Source organism: Boeremia exigua (assembly GCF_020726555.1).
Source record: "Boeremia exigua strain MPI-SDFR-AT-0100 chromosome Unknown C7974scaffold_6, whole genome shotgun sequence".
Classification (NCBI taxonomy): domain Eukaryota; kingdom Fungi; phylum Ascomycota; class Dothideomycetes; order Pleosporales; family Didymellaceae; genus Boeremia; species Boeremia exigua.
In genome coordinates this window covers 1,365,864-1,385,273 of record NW_025763523.1, presented here as the reverse complement: position 1 = coordinate 1,385,273, position 19,410 = coordinate 1,365,864, and the positions used below count along the sequence as shown (strand labels likewise).

General features: G+C 57.0%; 6 protein-coding genes across 6 annotated transcripts; 3 read left to right on the top strand and 3 right to left on the bottom strand.

Moving 5' to 3' along the window:
• The first annotated feature begins 35 nt into the window (after positions 1-35).
• C7974DRAFT_394504 (organic solute transporter Ostalpha-domain-containing protein) lies at positions 36-2,741 on the top strand. Its single transcript, XM_046141889.1, has 5 exons — positions 36-317; positions 367-384; positions 567-620; positions 670-1,789; positions 1,838-2,741. Exons 1-5 carry the CDS (start codon positions 211-213, stop codon positions 2,531-2,533), a joined length of 1,995 nt encoding a protein of 664 aa, XP_045997220.1. The 5' UTR covers positions 36-210; the 3' UTR covers positions 2,534-2,741.
• C7974DRAFT_394500 (uncharacterized protein) lies at positions 2,738-5,522 on the bottom strand. Its single transcript, XM_046141888.1, has 2 exons — positions 5,001-5,522; positions 2,738-4,726 (listed from the first exon to the last, which is right to left on the bottom strand). Exons 1-2 carry the CDS (start codon positions 5,098-5,100, stop codon positions 3,006-3,008), a joined length of 1,821 nt encoding a protein of 606 aa, XP_045997219.1. The 5' UTR covers positions 5,101-5,522; the 3' UTR covers positions 2,738-3,005.
• Positions 5,523-6,689: 1,167 nt separating this feature from the next.
• C7974DRAFT_413245 (uncharacterized protein) lies at positions 6,690-7,333 on the bottom strand (the record flags this gene model as incomplete). Its single annotated transcript, XM_046143718.1, has 3 exons — positions 6,690-6,723; positions 6,775-7,226; positions 7,283-7,333. The coding sequence occupies 3 exons, from the start codon at positions 7,331-7,333 to the stop codon at positions 6,690-6,692; spliced, it is 537 nt and encodes a 178-aa protein (XP_045997218.1).
• An 830-nt stretch (positions 7,334-8,163) lies between these two features.
• On the bottom strand, positions 8,164-12,007 carry C7974DRAFT_413244 (uncharacterized protein; the record flags this gene model as incomplete). Its single annotated transcript, XM_046143717.1, has 6 exons — positions 8,164-8,310; positions 8,362-8,495; positions 8,545-11,145; positions 11,200-11,742; positions 11,818-11,848; positions 11,918-12,007. The coding sequence occupies 6 exons, from the start codon at positions 12,005-12,007 to the stop codon at positions 8,164-8,166; spliced, it is 3,546 nt and encodes a 1,181-aa protein (XP_045997217.1).
• A 1,538-nt stretch (positions 12,008-13,545) lies between these two features.
• On the top strand, positions 13,546-15,119 carry C7974DRAFT_394495 (Thi4 family-domain-containing protein; the record flags this gene model as incomplete). The annotated part of the gene is made up of 5 exons (XM_046141887.1): positions 13,546-13,575; positions 13,631-13,703; positions 13,933-14,162; positions 14,216-14,671; positions 14,723-15,119. Coding segments are annotated over exons 3-5 (997 nt in total), but the record flags the coding sequence as incomplete, so codon positions are not given.
• A 570-nt stretch (positions 15,120-15,689) lies between these two features.
• Positions 15,690-19,384, top strand: C7974DRAFT_434012 (protein STU1; the record flags this gene model as incomplete). The annotated part of the gene is made up of 3 exons (XM_046144962.1): positions 15,690-16,264; positions 16,315-17,238; positions 17,287-19,384. 3 exons carry the CDS (start codon positions 15,690-15,692, stop codon positions 19,382-19,384), a joined length of 3,597 nt encoding a protein of 1,198 aa, XP_045997215.1.
• Positions 19,385-19,410: the final 26 nt, after the last annotated feature.

Genomic DNA, 19,410 nt, shown 5'->3' with positions numbered 1-19,410 from the left:
GCCGACGTAGTGGAGGCAGCAGCCGTGCACGTCAACACGACCACACGACACCCACCCCAACGCCCGCAGCCTGCTCACGGCCTGCCTGCTTGCCATGGCTGCCCGCCGTCGCTGACCCTCTGTCCGTCCGCCCTCTGCGTCGCCTGCCCCGCTGCTCCACTGCCGCTCCACTGCCGCTCCACCGCCGCTCCACCTCCACCACCGCCCACCATGGCCACGGCTGCCGGCGTTGACAGAGGCACCGGCCAGCGGCTCGGCCATGCCGTCATCATCGTCGCCGGCGTGTGCGCTCTGGTGTCGAGCCTGGTCAGCTTCATGTGAGTCGCGCCGCCATCGTCGTCGCTTTTCCACTGACGTAGTTGCCAGAGCTGTATGGCTGCAGACGTGAGTAGCCTTGTTCTCCTGCGCTCCTGCCCTGCTGCGCTCTTGTTCTCCTGCCATCTCGCCCTCGCTCCTGCCCTCGCGCTTTCGCCCTGTTCGGCTGCCCTCCCGCATTCCTACGCTCCTCCCCCTCGCCCTTCTACGCTCCTGCCCCCCGGCCCTCCACTCCTGCTGAACCCCTCTAGCAAGAACTACCGCAAGCCGCTGCTGCAACGATATGTCGTGCGCATCCTGCTCATGTACGCGTCCCGTCCCCTCCCCCATCTCACCGCTACTCACAACCCCTAGGGTGCCCATCTACGCTGCTGCCTCATGGGGCAGTCTGATGTCTGTCCAGGCAGCCTCCTTCATCGACCCTCTGCGCGACATCTACGAGGCCTTTACCATCTACACCTTCCTGCAGCTCCTGATCAACTTCATTGGCGGCGAGCGCGCTCTCATCATCCTAATGACCGGCAGAGCCCCCGTATCGCATCCCTGGCCCATGAACTTGGTGCTGCCCAAGCTCGACATCTCCGATCCCCACACCTTCCTCGCTGTCAAACGCGGCATTCTCCAGTACACCTGGGTCAAGCCTTTACTCGCCCTGGCCGGCGTCATCATGAAGGCAACCGGCGTCTACAAGGAGGGTTACATTGACGTCTCTTCTGGCTACTTCTGGGAGAGCTTCATCTACAACGTTAGCATCACAGTATGTCTGTATGCGCTTGCTATGTTCTGGGTGTGCATGACAGACGACCTGAAACCTTTTCGACCCATGCCCAAGTTCTTGTGCATCAAGGGCATCATCTTTGCATCCTACTGGCAGGGCCTCTTTCTCTCCATCCTCGTGTACCTGGGCGCCATCCCGAACGACGTACCGGGCTACAGCGTCGACAATCTCGCTACCGCCATCCAAGATGCCCTCATCTGTTTCGAAATGCCACTCTTCGCACTGGCCCATTGGTACGCTTTCTCGTGGCACGACTATGCCGACAACACCATCTCAGCTGCCCGTCTACCCGTCAAGTATGCTTTACGTGATGCTTTCGGGCCTCTGGATCTTATCCAGGATACCAAAGACACCTTTGCCGGCAAAAAGTACGACTACCGCCACTTCGATGCGCGAGATAACGTCCTGGCTCACGAAGAGTCATCATCTCGTGCCGCGCGTATGAAGGAGGGCATGAGGTACGAGAGAAACGGCAAGGGCAAGTATTGGATACCGAAGCCGGGCCAAGCATCCGAGCATGAACCGCTTCTGAACAAGGTTTCCCATGGTCGAGCCCGCGCCATGAGTCCTGGTCCGCGCCGTGCGCTAGAGAGCAGCAATTACGGCACCCGAGAAGAATTTGACGAGCCAACGCTGGAGCCTGAAGATGAAAGACTTTTCGACAATGCACGTGCGTTGGAGTATGGCGACTGGAATGTAAGTCATGACCGTTGTGTCAACGACGTCATACTGATGCATTCGCAGTACCCAGTCATCGAGGCCCATCGTGCTAGGCGCGAGGACCGCTTCACAACAGAACCTCCTATCATCACTGCTTCAACCAACAGAAACTTCCTTCAACCTACCGCCGACAATAAACGAAGACGGAAGAGCCAGATCAAGAAGATTCAAGACGACAAAGGTAAGCACGACAAAGGCAAACAACGGAGTGACTCTTCCAGCAATGGCCACTCGCGAGTTCCTGTAGTCGGCAACTTGCTACGCCAAAAGTCTTCGTCCGCTTCATCTACGAAGTCTGATAAGAGCCAACTTGTCGACCTCGTGGTCGAGGATCACGATGCCGAGGAGGTCGACCGCATCCGTGCACGCAAGGAAGGCGGCCCTGCCTGGAATGAAGTGGAGAACAAGCACTTTGTGCACACGTACCCTCAAGATGGCCAAGCTGAGGAGGTTCGCGAGGGCTTCGAACCTGACGTCCCTGAAGCGCACAATCCTGAGCGCGTTCACAACCTGGATTATCCATTCCGGGTAGGTAGCGATGAAGAGGATGGGGACAAGGACTTTAAGCCCCCTGTTAACGAGCAAGCCGAGCGTTGGGAAACCCGCGACTACAGTAACACTGATGATGCCTCGGACGCCGCGAACAGACCCCACCAAGACCGACCTAGTCCCAATTACGGTAGCTTCAGAGAAGAGCGCAATGTCTGGGGTCAAGACTGAGGTTAGGCGTGCTGTTCATATTACGAATGCTTGTTTCGTCAATTTGCATGTATACTGTGTTTGCAACATGCGTTTGTGGGCAGTTATATACCCTTACTTTGTACATGTTGGAGTTGGTCTGTCTTCTGCTGTCGATATTATGGCGTCGTAGCGATGAAAATTACCGTTCAATGAAATTCGCATGCCAGCTAGCAATTTACAAGTCGAGGAAGATTATTGTATTCGTTCGTCTTGCACTACTAAAACTAAAATAGCGACATCGACGCTCCTAGCGTCGGCATCGGAAAGGGGTATATCCATCGAAGTGAACTGAAATACGCCCGGGCATCCGCGAACGCGGAGGGTATGTGCCCTGGGCTAGTGAATAAATACGCTATATGATATGGGTGACCAAAGTCACAGCTAAAGTGATGTGTCTGCGGCGTGCGGTGCGGCGCAGACAAGGAGGGTGTGCCGGCACGAATCCCAACGCTTAGAATGCGACGCCGACCATGCTGACATGCATGTGCGGACTGGGCGGAAATCTCCGGCCGCTGTGCAGCCCGACTTCTTTCGCGAACAGCTCCTGGCCCGGCAGGATATGCGAGTGCGGAGACACAGGAGGCCACATCTCGCGGAGGCCTCGCGTGCTGCGGGTGCTTGTGGTGGTGGCTAGTGCGGCTTCAATGTCCTTGTCTCCTGTGTTGAAGACGAGGGGCGCGGGGATGCGGCGCTGGCGCCCGTTGCCCTTGAGTACGTCTGCGCGCGCGTGGGCGGCGGCGTCCAGGTCTTCCTCGGGACTCGCCGACCGCGTCATCGAGTAGCTTGATACGAGTGTCACCGTGGTAGCGCTGGTCTCGGTGCTGTCGTTCGAGTCCTGCGAGTCCTGGCGCACGTGGTATGTAGTGCGGCTCTCCACTGTGCTGGCGCGCGACGGAAGAACGGGGAGAGTTGGGACTTCGACTTCGACTTTGTAGAATGGTGTCAGATCCTTTGCCTTGGGCGTGGTGGGGCGCGATGACGAACGGCGCAGCCAGTTGCTCAAACGGTGGAGCGAAGTTGTGGACGTTGAACTGGCAGTCTTGGGGGGAGGCGGGGTGATGGGGTTCGAAGTCAATGGACCGGTGAAGTTGCGCGCTGGCGGGTAGAGGGAGAAATTTGGTGCCCGGCGGAGAGCAGGAGTTGAGTCTGAAGGAGGGCTGGGGAGAGCCTTGTTGACGAGAGGGACAGAAAAAGCGGAGCCAATGTCTGAGAGGGTTTCTGAGCGGACATGCATGCGCATTGAGGGGGCAAAGTGTGGCACGTGATGAGACGGAGAGGGAGGAATACGGTTGTTGAGCGCGGGAGCCTGAATCTGAGAGCGGTAGGTTGAGGCACGACGCTCTTCCACGATCGTGTTGAGCTCGCGAATAGCTTCGTCAACGTCGGTATTGGCTCGACGGAGGCTGGCGGGTCTTGAAGGTGCGGTGTTGGCTCGATTGCGGGAAGGTGAAGGGAGACGAGAGAGGACACGGGCTGGAGTATTTGATGCGGATGTGCGTGAGCGTCGCAACATCCCAGCGCCACGAACAACCGACTCGACGCTGGCCTTCGGCTCTTCGCTCCAGGATGGCAAGGCAGGTGTGGCAACTGTACCAACCGTCGAGCCTGAGAATCTCCTCTCGTGGGTCGTCATACTCTGTACGCTCTGCACGCTGGCACGTCTCGAACCAGAACCAACGGGCTTCCTTGGAATACTGTATGACGATGGGTTGGAGAGGTACGCCAATTCACCTCCGCGAACTCGCGCCGGCGCGGGCATGCTTAGCGGTGATGGCTTCTGCGACCAACTGTCCTCTTCATGGAAATTAGGGAGCGGTGATAGTTGTCCGTGTCCGCCACTACCGTATATTGACAGCTGCAGAGGACGAAAACTGCGGCGTCTGCTATTCGACGGTGCGTCGGTGACCATGAACTCCACGCTATCAAAGCCATCAAAGTGTCGGAAGTTGGTAGGCGCGCTGATACTGGGTCGAGAATGTGATTGTTTTGGCCGGGTGAGAGTGGACAGGCTTGCTCGTGATGATGCTCTCGCAGCGTATTCGCGACTACTTGTGACCCATTGCGAGATATGTTGGCTCATCATTTGACCGGTTGTTGGTCGCGGCGCCAGAGGGTTCGTTGGGGAGACAGGCATGGCTTGAGGCTGATCGTAGATCCGCGCAGCTGACCGGCCTGGTAGGTTGTCAGTGTACTGCTATGGACGCGCAACAAAGATGTCGCAATAGAAAAACGAGAGGGGTGGTTTTAAATCATTCGGTTCTAGATGCACACACGCAAGGCAGTAGTGCCGCTCCACAAGTTGTGGACCTTTGACAGCAAGGCGAACCGGTGTACCTCCACAAAGGTGAAGCTGTAAGGTCGAATAACAAGGGAGACAAGCAGTCCAGTCGTAGCAATGCTAGAGAGTCGCGTTGTTTGTATGACGAAAGGGTTCTGTTAAACATACCATTGTGCCCTTTCTTCTCAGACGCAACATCATCCCTCGATGCACAGCATCCGTTGACTCCAATCGTCAACCACGAATTCTTCCTACTGTGGGACTCCATATTACTGAATACTGCAAACCAGGCAGCTAAAATTCCATCTCAATCCAGGAGGCGCACACTCTTGTTGAAAACGAACGAAGCGGCAATGAAATAGCCCGCGGGTCTTGCCTTGCAGAAAAATGACAAAAGTGAACGAATGAGGAAAAAACACAGTGACGAGAGGCAGCGACAAGCGACACTGTAAGAGGGATTGAAGACTAGAAGCAAGCCGCAGTTGATGTGTTGTCTGTGTTCCAGAAGGTCTTTGTGCGTCTGTCCGCAGGTTCAGTCAGGTTTGTCGTCCCAGCCTTCAGCACTTCTCCCGGGTCACCACGCGACAGGTCGACATTCATCCTAGGTACAGATGAACGACGCCTCTTGCGATAGTTGCCCACTCTGAGACATCCAATGGAAGGAACGCATTGCAATGTCGTTAACGTGCAACGCCAGTCGGCAGCGTTAGGTTGATGGCGGTAGTGGATGTGGGACCACTCATTGGCTGCAGTGCATGCTAAGCGCCGAAGACGTGCGGCGAAGTTCAGCCACTCACGGCGTAATAGCGCTTAGTGCTTGAAACGGACATATGTCAGAGGGCATCCGGCAAGCTGGGATGCGCATCTTGGAAGTGGATTCATGCATTGAGCTGCAGGCGTGGAATGTGCACTGAGGAAATTTGCTGGGGTGCCCAGAGTGATCCTGACGATCGGGCACATGTACCTGTAACAGCGGCAGATCACGATGGCCACTGAAACATGAGACGCGTACCTTGAGCGGAAACGCAAGGCCTTCGTCAATTTGCCAGGCGAAAAGAATGTTTGTAAGATATGAGTGCTGTTGAGAGCTGTGGACCAATGAAAGTACAAGTCATTTTTCATTGGGCTGAATTTACCACAGGAGCAGCGTTCGACAGCCAATCAACTCCGCAAGTCGCCCATTTCTCAATCACGCGAGCTACAAGCCGCACGCTCGTGTACGTTGCTGAGTCGCTAGAGCCAGCGCATGCCTCCGCAATGAACGCTCCTCGAACCATGTCGATCGAGATGCGATTCTGCCTCCGTCTCGATTAGGCGCGTGGCAGCTGGGGCAGTCCCAAACCGGGAGGTAGTTGTAGCTCTGTTAGGCTCCATCGTCGCCATAACAAACAGCAAGCGATGTCGTGCATCGACGACGGCTGTCAGTAGAACTAGCACATGTCAGGGCCAATCAGCCCATGAATTTTGCTTTCTGATCTAGCTCTGACACAATGCTCCGGTAGAGATCTCTAAGAATAACAGGTTCGCTTCATCACAGGCGGGCATACATAGTCACAACTTCAGACACCAGGGTCACGTCCGAACGGGTATATTGAATAATGCTGTATATACAAGAGTAGACCAAACTACCCTGGCGTACACCGACTGAGTAGGGAATCATACGCCTGCTATTACTGCTACCAAAAAGAAGATGTTGTGATCTTACAAACCAATCCCAACCGTAGAGGGAGCATCGGTGCTGTGAGAGACGAAATTAACGTTGTTGTTCAGGATCGCACTCGTAGAAAGTCATTCTCACGTGGGCGTGGACGCTCTCATCATGCCGGTGGCCCTCGCGAGCTCCTCATACCGACGCGCCTAGTTCTTAGGGGGGTAGCGCTTGAAGAAGTATCTGTTCCATGTTAGAAGCCGTTTTCATTCGCCACGAAGTAGTAGAACTCACTGGCTCACGTAGTAATCCCCGAGACCAAACAACCCAACGACACCAGCCCAGGCCGCAACCACCTTGCCGGTCAACTCGCCGCGGCTGTACTTCCTGTATGCGCCAAAGCCGAGAGCAGCAGTGACGACGGCAAGACCAACAGCGTTGCTCAGAACGACGGGGTTATCGGCGTTCTTCCTTGCCTTGTCCTTGGCCTTCTCCTTCTTAGCAGCGGCGCTATCGCGAATTTCTTTAGCGGCATCCTTGACTTCTGCCTCACGCTCCTGGCGAGCGGCTTGAGTGTCGGTTTTGACGGATTGCGACTCGTAGTCCGAGGGTACCGAGGAGATGTGTGGGCTGTCTACATCGACAAGAGAAGAGACGGAGTCCTCCGTATGCGCGACCTCAGGAACAGCAGGGGCGCGACTACATTCTGTCAGCACGCTGGACCGGGTACGAGCAAGAGCTGGAAACTCACGCCTGCGTGTGCGTTAGTGTTTGCTTGGAGACGATTTTCACATGCACTAACCTCCTCAGGGCTCTGCTTGGGACCGCTAGCAGCAACGTCGGCGTAAGACATGATGATGTGTGGGGCACGGAGAGACGTAGAGTCTGCACGAAAGTGAGATGGAAATGGGGACGAGCAGTTGGTGTGTTGATGAGAGAATGCGAGGAGTCGATCGTGCGATACTGAAGTTGGCAGCTCCCTCACATGTCGGCCGGGTTGTTAGCGCGAAACAGTACGTCATCTACGCGTAGGTAGCTTAGCGTTGGCAGCCCACCCAGGAACGGGGAGCTCTCTTCGGCTGATCTACCACGCTTCTAGCATTTAAGCTTCCGCTCTGTGCGTGCATCAGGCTCCTCTGGATCACATGCTTCGGGAAATTAACAGCGAAGGCCATATGTTCTTATGCAACGCTGCAATGGTTCATGCTATCTCGTGATCAAGAGTCAAGACGCAACTAAAGAGCGACCCTCGAGGGTACAGTAGAAATTCGTGTCTGCCTACTCTTGAACAGAGGTCTTCCTTCGACCGTCGTATATTACAAGAATGAGCAAGCGTGGAGAATGCGGGCTCCAGCCAAGGGGTCCGTCCAAAGAAAGTCGCTGAGAGACACCTGCGCTAGCGAGTTGCAAGTATTTGACAGGAAAGACAAGTAGCTAAAGTCGACATGGCGCTCGATGAATTAAAAGGTCCGTGACAGCATCTTCTACGTTCCGGGCGCATCCAACAGAAGCAGTCGAGTCCAGCGGCAGTCTGCAACGCCATGATCTGGTACGCTGGAGAAGCCTGCTTCCTCCCGCACGCCCGATGTTGATATCTGATTCCGTACCTACACAGCTCACAGACTCGAGCGTAGGAATGCACTATGAACAGAAATGTGAGTCAAGAACTGGTAGATAAAGCATTTACTCTTCACCAAACACAGTCTTGTAGTTCTCCAATAAAGCTTGCACGGCAACGCGCTGCTGTTGGACATCACTTAGCTCTCGCTGAATGTCCATTGGCCGCATGATTGTGGGTGCGAACACGACAGCAAGGTTGAGTGGTGTCATCTGGGGCCAAGTCAGTAACGATCAACAGACACGTCAGGGAAGAGAGCATACCAGATTTTCCTCTTGATGCTCAATGACCCGCGATAAGTGGAACACAAGGAACTGCAATGTATCGCGATGCGCTTTTGGAATCTCTTTGATAGCTTCCGTCAAAGCCTTGGACTGTGCCTTGGTATCTTCAAGTTCTGTACGAGCAATCAGTGTGGTCCGGCTCAAACTTTGGGTTTCACTTACGACCAGCTTCCAAGAATTGATCGTACACGTCAAACGTAATCAACGGCACAGGTAGCCTGCGGAAGTAATTCTTCAGAGCTGACGTGATGGAGTGGATATCAAGATCGGGGTCGGAGATGTCGTAATCCTCCTTCGATTCGAAGCCATTGCGCACTTGGTTGACCTGTGTGCTGCCTCCGCTCTTACGGTACACACCTTCGACATCCATACCTCGGAGTTCTACCTCGGAAATGCAGCGGGTGACAACTCCAGGAATCATCTGCTTCTCGAAGTCGCAACGAGCGGACAGATCGGATCCAAACAGAGAAGTACTAGCATCCGCAGCCAAGTTGGTGCTGCTGTTATTCGCTTGCATAGGTTTAAACCGATCGTTGGGCTGCCTGCCCACAGGACCCCTCGGTCCACTCCCGCCGAACCAGTTCTTGGGGGTTTGATCGTCCTTGTTCTTCAGGGAGCTGGACATGGACGCGATGTCTGGCTGCTGGTGAATCGAGCCATAAGGCGTTCCAATAACCTTGATGTCCTTGTACTCTTCTTGTTTTTGTTCTGAGCCGAATGCGCCCTTGAACCCCTTGGTCACGTTGGTTGTGAAGGCTTGACCACCTTTCTTGAACTTGGAGAACTTGGTCGGTTTTCCGGTCTTCCGAATATTGACGACCTGAGGTTGTGCAAGGGTCGCCTCGCTGTCTCCATCGTGGATGTGTGGGAACGATTGCTCATGCGGCAGACTGTGAGAATCAAGGGAGAGCTCCGACTTGCCGCCCTTGTGCTGGGCGTTGTAGATTCCAAGGCCGTTTGAGGCAGCATCAAAAGGTGCTGCGCCCTTCTTAGTATTCATCGTCTTCTGGATGTTCTCAACAAGCTCCCTATTCATTGCAGAAAGCTTGGCGTTTTGGGCGGTGAGAGACTCATATTCCTGGAAGCCCTTGTCCTTCATCTGAATCAGATTTGAGATTTCGTCAGTAAGCTCAGCGCGCTTAGAGATCAGGTCTTCGATTTGACCACCAAGCTGATCCTTGAGCTTGTGCAAGGAGTTAGCAAAGTCTTTGAGGATATCTGACTTGAGCTGGTTAATGTCCATTGAGCCGTTGCTCTCTTTGGCGTGTTTGAGATGCTCAGTCATGATCTCAAGCTCGCGAATCACCATTTCACGCTGCGTATCGAGGACGGCCATTGTGTTGCGTTTCTCGCGGAGGACGGTGTTTGCTTGCTTGATGTCTGCTGCGCTGTGCATGGACTCTTGTAGGCCGTTCTTCTCGGCTTCGAGCTCTGCGATACGCTGCTGGGCGCGGCGTAGCTCGTTGCGTAGATTGACACTCTCCTCTCTAGAATCGGGTGAGGCGATCGTAGGGCTGCTGATATCGATGGATCCATTTGTAGGCCACTTCTTGTGACCGCCTCTCGAAGTGGTCGAGCCGCGCTCACTTAGACTACGTCCGTGTTTATGAACGGCATTCGAGACGCGACGGAAGACACCGCTCTCCTTTTCGTCCTTCTCCTGGGATCCGAGAAGACGAGCAAAGTCCTCGTCCATTGAGAAATCACCCTGCGCGCTGTAGCGAGGCAAGCCGCTGGCGGTCGCATACGCGTCTCGTGAACTCTCACTAGGTAGACTACTGATAGACTCGTTGGTTTTGTGTGCGCTTGGTGGATGGGGCGGGGCACGAGGTGATGTGAACGTGTCAGCAGATGGTGGCGGTCGTCTATCCGCCGAACGGGCCGGGGGTACAGGCACGTCGGAGAAGGCTTTCGCGGACTCCATAGGACTGCTAATACCGAGGCCAGTGCTGACATGAGCTGGAGCACCATGGGTAGAAGAAGTTCGCTTAGGGTGCTCCAAGGTGGGAGTCGTCGGTGAATGGGCGGATCTATCGCCAAGCTGAGTCGAGCCTGAGGGTCTCAGTGAGTCTCCACGTGCCGGACGTTCGACGCGTTGGGTCGAGCTGAAGGACGACCCAGAGGCAGTTTCAGGCGACTCCTCAGTCCCAATCGGTGGCGACGACGTGAACGTGGGCTCAATCATGGGTCGGCTCAGCCTCGACGACATCTCGGCGCCCAGCGACCCGCGTCGTGGTGGAGAGTCGCTGCTGTCCGAATCCTTGCGTCTGGCGTCTGCCTTCTTGTTTTTTGGTACCTCTTGCAGTTTGAAGGGATCTGTCGTCGAGACAGGAGCCGGAGAAGCATGCTGACTTCGAGATCGCTCGTTGAGCGACGTGGAGTCACTTGACGTATCCCACTGCTTCCTGAGGGTGTTGACGATGTGGTCCGATGGCTGTCGCCCCTTCTCCTGGAAGGCAATGTGCGGGCTGGTGGGGGTGGGCCGCTCAGTCGATCCAGACCTGGAGTCGTTCTCCTTCAGCTTGTCGCGGGGATCGATTGTGGGCCTGTTGAAGTAGTCGCGACCTGTCTTGCCGTCGCCTGGTGTTGACCCAGAGCCTACCGTTCGGTCGGGGAACTGCCTGCTTGCGCGGCTCAGGGGAGAGGGCCCGGGCGCCGGGTTGGGATCGAGGGCAAAAGGAAGCAGAATGCCGTCGTCGCCGGCGTCGGACTCGCTGTGTTTGTGCTCCTTGTTGTACGTGGTGGCCGGGAGAAGGATATTGTCTACGGCATTGCACTGGTCAGCGTCTGCGAGATACACGGAGAATGAATGCGTACCTCGTCTCGGGGCGTCGCTCGCGGAAGGAGACGCATCGCGCCGGAAGTTGGCCGACGAGTCACCCCTGCGCGGCTGGGGCGGGCGCGGCGACGCGTCGGCGGTGGCGGGCTCGGAGAAGACATCGGACGGGGTGTCGACGTCGGGGGTGAAGGCGCCGCGGTCCTCGAACTGCGGCGGCAGGGCGGGCAGCGACTTGTCGACCTTGGGGGCGGCCGGGGCGGGGGGCTTTTTGGATTTCTTGCGGCGGCGGGCCATCAGCGACTCGTGGCAGGACATGCAGAAGATGCCCTGCGAGGTGCGTGCATAGCGCAGGTTCTCGATCTTGCGCTTGCAGTTGCGGCAGCGGAAGCAGTTGGCGCAGAAGGCCTGGTCGCCGGTCAGGATGGCGAGGTCTTCGATCTTGTTGCCGCAGTGGTTGCAGCTGTACGTGCAGTTGTTGCAGATCAGCGAGCCGTCGCCGAGCAGCAGCAGGTTGGCGTCCGAGTCCAGCAGCGTGCCGCACGTGTTGCAGCGAAAACAGTCGATGTGCCATCGGTTGCCCGCTGGGCGAGGTCAGTACAGCTCACTCAGTGCAGCTCACGGCGGGCGCGGGGCCGCGCAGGGGAGGGGCAGCGTACCGAGCTCGAAGGCTTTGCCCTCTTCCAGGATCTGGCAGCGTTAGCAGGCGCTGGCTCGCGGAGCAGGCACGCGGGGCAGGCGTGCGCGGGCGGGCCTCACCTCTCCGCACCCCTTGCACGGGTACACGACATCGTCCTGGTCGCCGTCCTGGTCGAGCAGCGACTCGGGGTAGCCGCCGGGCGAGTCCATGGCGGGCGGGCGCGGGCGGGCGCAGCGGGGCGAGCGAACGGGCGGGGTGGTGGTGAGGGCTGGCGATGCGGCCGGGCGGGCTCAGCGGGCGATGGCGACGGCGACGGGCAGCACGGCGCAGAGGTGAAGGGGCAAACAATCAGCGCAGGCCGGCAGCAGCGGGCATGGCGTCAGCGACAGCGACGACAGCAGTGACAGCAGTGACACAGCGACAGCAGCGACAGCAGGCACGCGCGGCGGCGACGAGGCAGAGGCAGCGGCTCGCACTGAGGTTGGCGATGTAGCTTGAGGCGAGACTAGCGGACCCTGGCCTCGCCGTCTGGTGCTGGCCAGCGATTTCAGCTCGCCTGGCCGCGAATCCTGCGACGGCTGTAGCGCCCAGGCCCGATGCGGTGCTAGCGTCGCCATCCTGTGAGCCGCCCGTCTCTGCGACATGGCTGCATGGCCGCCGGCAACAAGGCCCAGGCAACAAGGCACCGCGCGCCCTGCACCAACGCAATTGCTGCGCTCGTCGACAGTGCACAATGCAGGTACGCGGCCGGCTGACACATGTCTGTCACCGTCAGATGCATCGGTGCGCCGGCCAGCGGTGCATCCTGCGCGCAAATAAGCCATGTTTCAGACGCTGCGCAACTCTACACGTGTCTGCCATCCGCCTGACAACGCCTGTCCAGCGTCCACACGGCCACACGGCCACACAGCTGTGTCTCGTCTCACACGCAGCGAGAGCCAGCCTCTTAAATCACAGCAATCGCCCTCGCGCGTGTCAACATGGCTGGTCCTGTAACTTGGAGCAATTGCGTGAGCTCCACAGCCGTCGATCCTGAGGGATGAATTGCGTTTTAGAACGATGCACATCAACCACAGCCCTGGCTCTCACGTTTCAGGCAAAACGGCAGATAAGCGAGCCTTCAAGCTGACCAACCTTGACACAGAACTTGGAGCTATCATAGTCTCTAAAGCTATAGTTAACTTAAGCGTTGCCTATATTGTGTGCAAAATAGACACCTATAGAGTTTTCTTGCACCTACCCAGGTACTGTGCTGTTGCGTGGTGGAATACATGTCTCACATCCTCACTCAGTAGGCCGCCCTTGGTCCTGCAACGAGAGAGCCTGGCTCCTCGCCGATCTGAAGGCAATCTATATGACATAACGGGACCCATGAGTATCCCTCCAGCTCGTGGACCGGAGAAAGCACCGAGGCTGTCCAAGAGATGCGCCCAAGATGGAGTCTGATTGAGCCTATCAGATGCTCAAGCTCTGATCCATGACAGCACATGTATTGGACGGAACGGGCAACCCGAGAAATCCACTAAGCATTACATGTTTGCACATCTCTACATCAGCGTACATCAAGACATCAAATAAGACGTTGGTAAACACGGGTCGCAGCGGGTCCGTTGGGGATCAAAGAGCGCAGCTGCAGTAGTGAGCAGCAACTACCCCACTCTGACGGATGGCCATGGTTAAACATGGACGCAACACGTGGGTCATGAACTTCTATTTAACCACCACCGCTTCTCCCCTCTTTCCTGACCAGTCCTCAGATCTGTTCGAATTACCAACCGTACTTTTCACTCAGCCATTCTGACGATCTAGGTAACTTGCTAACCATCATGCAGGTATTCACTTCAAGTATGGCAGCCGCCATGCAAGATGCTGTCCGCCAGCCGGCGTTATCCTCTTCTCATCAAGGTACTTTCAATGCAAAGTATACTGAACAACGATAAGTATACTGCATGAACCGGTGTTCGTTTCCGCAAGACTTCTGCTGCTCCCGTCATGCCCCACGAGGATGATGGGATGGAAAGGCAGAGGGCTTTGGACTCGTTCTGAGATTATACGGTTTCAACTTGATCTGGATAATACCAGCGAAAGGACTCATGCTTGCCCCTTTGCAAAGAACACCCTTGACATTGTGCAGATATCAATCCGTGATCAATCGCTCTGACACCATGTCTCCCCCCGCTGCCATCTTTGAGTCTCCTGCCTCTGCCGTCCTCGGCAATGGACTAGACGTCAAGAAGACTCTCGCCGTCAAGGCTGTTGCTGCCGGCCCGGATACTCAAGCAAAGACAGTGGCCGACCTTGAGAAGAATTGGGACAACTTTACCTTCGCCCCCATCCGTGAGAGCCAGGTCTCTAGGGCCATGAGTATGTCTATGTTTGTGAGAATCTTGCTTGCGAATGAGACTGACGTGCTATAGCCCGTCGCTACTTCAAGGACCTTGACACGTACGCCGAGTCTGACATAGTCATTGTCGGTGCTGGATCATGTGGTCTTTCTGCCGCGTTCGTGCTCGCTTCAAAGCGCCCCGACCTTAAGATTGCCATCATTGAAGCCGGTGTCGCTCCCGGTGGAGGCGCATGGCTTGGCGGCCAGCTGTTCAGCGCCATGATCATGCGCAAGCCTGCTCACCTGTTCCTCAATGAGCTCGGCGTCCAGTATGACGACGATGGCGACTGGGTCACTGTCAAGCACGCGGCGTTGTTCACCTCGACACTCTTGAGCAAGGTGCTTCAATTCCCCAACGTCAAGCTCTTCAACGCTACGACAGTGGAGGACTTGATCACTCGCCCTGCTCCGACTGCTGCAGACCCCAACGCTGTGCGGATTGCGGGTGTGGTCACTAACTGGACTTTGGTGTCCATGCACCATGACGGCAAGTTTCGATCGACCCAAATGTACGCGACATGCGCTGACCGTCACATAGACCAGTCCTGCATGGACCCCAACACGATCAACTCTCCCCTCGTTATCTCGACGACTGGCCATGACGGACCCTTTGGCGCGTTCAGTGTCAAGCGCTTAGTCAGTATGAAGCAGATTGAAAAGCTCGGCGGCATGCGCGGCCTCGACATGCGCACTGCGGAGGACGCCATCGTCAAGCGCACTCGCGAGATTGTGCCTGGTCTGATTGTGGGCGGCATGGAGCTCAGCGAGGTTGACGGAGCAAACCGCATGGGCCCTACCTTCGGCGCAATGGCGCTCAGCGGCGTGAAGGCTGCCGAGGAAGCCTTGAGCGTGTGGGACGAGAGGAACGCGCAGAACATAGAGTAAGCTGGCCTGCTGGCAGTGGTGCTTGTCTGAATAAAACCCGTCACTCGTTAGGCGATGTCATGATGCACGTGATGAATTGGAGGTGTCGAATTGCACGTGATGCGTCTGTGATATGTGAGGTCTGCATGCGCCACATGCTGAGTCAGCCAACCGCCTGGTATCGAAACAGTTGGGCCCCGCCGCGTGCAACACTGCCGTGTAGCGCATTGGGCTCTTGTGGTTCCAAGAAGGCGTCAGGGGCTGCCTGTCTGCTGTGACGTGTTTCAGGCGCGCACACCGTTGTTGTTATTTTTGATATTGTTGTTGTTGTTGTTTTTTGTTGTTGTTTTTGCTGTAGCTATTATGGTGGCGGTGGTGGAGGTGATGGTGGAGGTGGCGCTGTCTGTTGTGCATGCAGCAGTGGCCAGCAGCAGCACTGTGGATGCGTATGTATGTATGTACAGGCGTGGCGAACCATGGCGGGGCGGGGGCACGGTTGCGTGGGCGATGGGGCGGGCGCTAGCGGCGAAGCGGACGGCTGGGATGCGGTGTTTGTTGACGACGGTGAAAACACCACGCAGAGCCACCGCGCCCGGCCATGCCCCGCTGAACACCTCCCACCACACCACCCGAGCCTCACTATGGAGGAGCAGACGGCCGCGCTGCTCGCGGCGCTGAAGAAGCCGTCGACCAACGTCGACAAACGCCTGGAGCTGTTCGGCAGCCTCAAATCCAGTATCAAGCACCAGCGCGTGCCCGAAAGCTGCCAGCCCGCAGTCCTCGAATGCATCCGCATCGCCGTCAGCGCGCAGACGTCGGCACAGCTCGTCACGGCCGGCTTCTCGACGCTCAGCCATCTGACTAAGCGGCTGGTGCTGCAGAACGAGACGCCCGCGCTGGCCGCCGCCGCCGGGTCGCTGTGCCCGCTGCTGCTGGACCACCTGGGCAATGCGCGCGAAGCCCACCGCAGCGCCGCGTCGGTTCTGCTGGCCGAGCTGCACGAGTGCTGGCATCCCGACATCGACGAGGGCATCCACGCCGCCATCAACGGGTCCAACCCGCGCGCGCGCGAAACGGCCATGACCTGGGTCGTCAAGATGAACAAGGCCCACGGCCTGCCCTTTAAGAGCTACGTCACTCCGCTGGTCGCAAACCTGGAGGACGCCGACCCCGAGGTGCGCAACGTCGCCAAGACGGCCATTGTGGCCCTGTTCCAGTGCGTCCTGCCGTCCGTGATGCCTGCCCCCACCTACTGACCGCCCGCAGGACCGCCCCCGCCGGCGCCCAGGTCAACCTGAAGAAGCAGCTGGCCGCTCACGGCGTGCGCAAGGCGACCGTGACCTTCATCACCGCTCAGCTGGACGACGCCGCCCTGGACGACGACCACGCCGAGCCCGCCCCAGCCCCCGCCGCCGCCCCGGTCCGCGAGCGCGCCCTGCCCACCGCGAGGGCAAAGGCGCAGCCGTCCGACGCCGCCTTTGCCGACAGCCTGGCCGTCGAGCAGCCGCCGCCCGCCGAGACCGTCTCCATGGAGCCCATCCACATCTACACGCTGCGCGAGCTGGAAGACATGTTCCGCGACATGGCCCCGCCGTTCGAGGGCCGTGAGAGCGAACAGAACTGGATCGGCCGCGACAAGAACACACTGAAGCTGCGCCGCATCCTCAAGGGCAATGCCCCGACCGAATTCCACGCCGCCTTCATGGTCGGCGTCAAGTCACTGCTGGACGGCGTCCTCAAGGTCGCCAACAGCCTGCGCACCACCATGTCCACCAACGGCTGCCAGTTCGTGCAGGAGCTGGCCATTACCATTGGCCCGGCCATCGACCCTTGGGTCGAGATCCTGCTGCAGTCCTTCATCAAGATGTGCGCCGCCACCAAGAATATCGCCGCTCAGAACGGAAACGTGACGGTCGACGCCCTTCTCTCCAACGTCTCGTACAACAACCGCATCCTGCAGCATGTCCAGTTCGCCTCGCAGGACAAGAACGTCCAGCCCCGTTGCTTCTCTGCCGGCTGGGTGAAGACGCTCATCCGCAAGCACAAATCGCACATCGAACACTCGGGAGCACTGGACAGCTTCGACAAGATTCTGAAAAAGGGCCTGACAGACGCTAACCCCAAGGTGCGCGAAGCCTATCGAAGCACCTACTGGACCTTTTCTCTGATTTGGGCTCAAAGGGCCAACGCGTAAGTCTCCCCCGGCATGGTCTCGAGAGTATTCGCTAACTGATGCAGTATGTATGAGACCCTCGAGAAGCGAGAGAAGACAGGTCTTGATAGGGATCCGAACAATCCTAATCCCTCCTCGCTCGCGTCTTCGCAGACCAGTATGACATCATCGTTCTCGAAGTCCATCGGCCCAAGTGCTGCACGGACAAGCCTAAAGGAAAAGATCGCAGAGCAACGAAGGGCGAAGTTGGCAGCCTCTAAGGGTGCTATCGATCGACCTAGTTCTGCTGCAGCAAGTTACGAGACTCCAAGGTCGCTATCGACTAAATCGTTGGGCGCAGGTGCGAGGACTACGTCTAACACTCCTGCGGCGTCCAATGCTCCTGCCCGACCACCTTCGGCCATGTCTGGCGAGTCTACAAAGTCGGCTCTCAAAAGTTCAACCGGGACAGGTTCACTAATGAGTGGTACAGTACGGCGGCCGATTCGTCGTCCTGAGTTAAATAGGCCCAAAACAGCAGACCCTTACGCGGCGCGACAGACCAAAATCGCTCCATCAACTATCACAAGTCCAGAGAGAACGCCGGCCGTGAAGTCATTAAAGAAATCTGTCGGTCCCCCAACCTCAAGCGCAGCTCGATCGCGGCCACAAACGCAGCACAGCCCTGCTGCCAGCCCCATGCGTAGCAAGTCGAGGGTCGACACTGGGCGTGCCATAGGTCACAGAAAAAATCCAAGTATGGGCTCACCAAGAGCGAGTCCGGCAGCCAGCCCCCACAAAGACGAGGATTTGACCATGGTCAAGCCATTCATACGGTCTCAAAGTCATCATGACGGCACTGCGCCATTTCGACAAAGAAACGGTATGGATGCACGTGCCTCGATCGATAGCAATGCAATCGATATAGATGAGGACAACTTCACAATGGTAGTGCCTAATCTTGCGCGGCCAACGACACAAAGAGTGCAGAGCACGCCTCCCAAGCATAGCCCTTTTGGAGGTCGATTATCGGTACCAGGTCCACGAGCGGCTGCGGCGCTGAGCCCAAGCGCGTTGCCCGCGCAAAGTCCACAACAGAAGTCACAAGAACGGGCTGCACCAGAGGAAGTCGAGGTATACGAAGACCCGGTCGCGGGTGACGAGCCATTGACTGCAGATCAAGAGGTGGACACGCCCGTGCTCGGGGAGCTTCCCATCAACGAGAGGAGCAATGAGCGGCAACCCAGTATCGACAGCAACAGCGACAATGTTATGATGGAGACCAGCACGGAGGAACATAATCGAGGCCACCACAAGACTACAAGTATGGGCAGTGTGATGCACACTGAGAACAACGATGCAAACAGCCCCGAGACTCTGAAGAACAGGCAACTGCTTGCCAGTGCCATCAAGAAGATTGATGGACGTACTGTTGATGCTGGTATGTTCCGCAAAATCCAGGATGCGATCAAGTCCGGCCAGGAGATCTGGGGTACAAACGATGAGGTGTTCGGCAGACTACTCGTCGCGTGCCTTGACTATTTCCAAACCCCGACCGAAGAGCTCAAACTCACTGCCATGAAGGCTAGCTCTTGCAAGAGCCAGGCTCTCGCAACAATACGTGCGATGCTCTCTCTGTACCGCAAGGAGACGGCCAAGTACTTCTCACGAGTTCTCTGCACTATTTTGCAGGCCAAAGCCCAGCACGAGAACACTTCGCACATTGCAGGCGACATGGAAGCCACAGCGAACGAGATCGTCCGTTATGGCCAAGTCTCGGACTGCCTTAACGCCGTGCTTTCCCTTTTCGAAGATATGCCCGCTTCAACACCCACTTCCTCTCCCAACTCCAAGCCATCATCTCTATCCACCTCTGCAACAAACAACACGCGCACCATGACGATGTCTCTGCGTACCCTAGCTAGCCTTGTCGAGATTTCAGGCAGCAAGAGCGTCATTCTCACCCAAGAGCAGACACACCGCTTAGGCAAGCTGGCGGTCAGGTGCATGGAGGACCAGGATCCGGATATCAGGAAAGCGAACATCGACTTGTGCGTTGCACTACACGAGCGGATCGTCGGGCCCGGTGGCGAGACAAAAGCATTTTGGGAGGCTGTCGCTGGTGCTGGAGAGCAGCAGCTCAATCTTCTCACATACTACCTTGCGAAAAAACAGAAGGCTTAGAAAGCCATCCTACCTCGCAAGATGGA

Coding starts and splice junctions, on each gene's coding strand:
- C7974DRAFT_394500 (XM_046141888.1), bottom strand. CDS start 5,100: ATGGAGTCCCACAGTAGGAAGAATTCGTGGTTGACGATTGGAGTCAAC. Junction 4,727..5,000: donor TGAGAAGAAAGGGCACAATG/GTATGTTTAACA, acceptor ACAACCTACCAG/GCCGGTCAGCTGCGCGGATC.
- C7974DRAFT_394504 (XM_046141889.1), top strand. CDS start 211: ATGGCCACGGCTGCCGGCGTTGACAGAGGCACCGGCCAGCGGCTCGGC. Junction 621..669: donor GTCGTGCGCATCCTGCTCAT/GTACGCGTCCCG, acceptor CACAACCCCTAG/GGTGCCCATCTACGCTGCTG. Junction 1,790..1,837: donor TGGAGTATGGCGACTGGAAT/GTAAGTCATGAC, acceptor ATGCATTCGCAG/TACCCAGTCATCGAGGCCCA.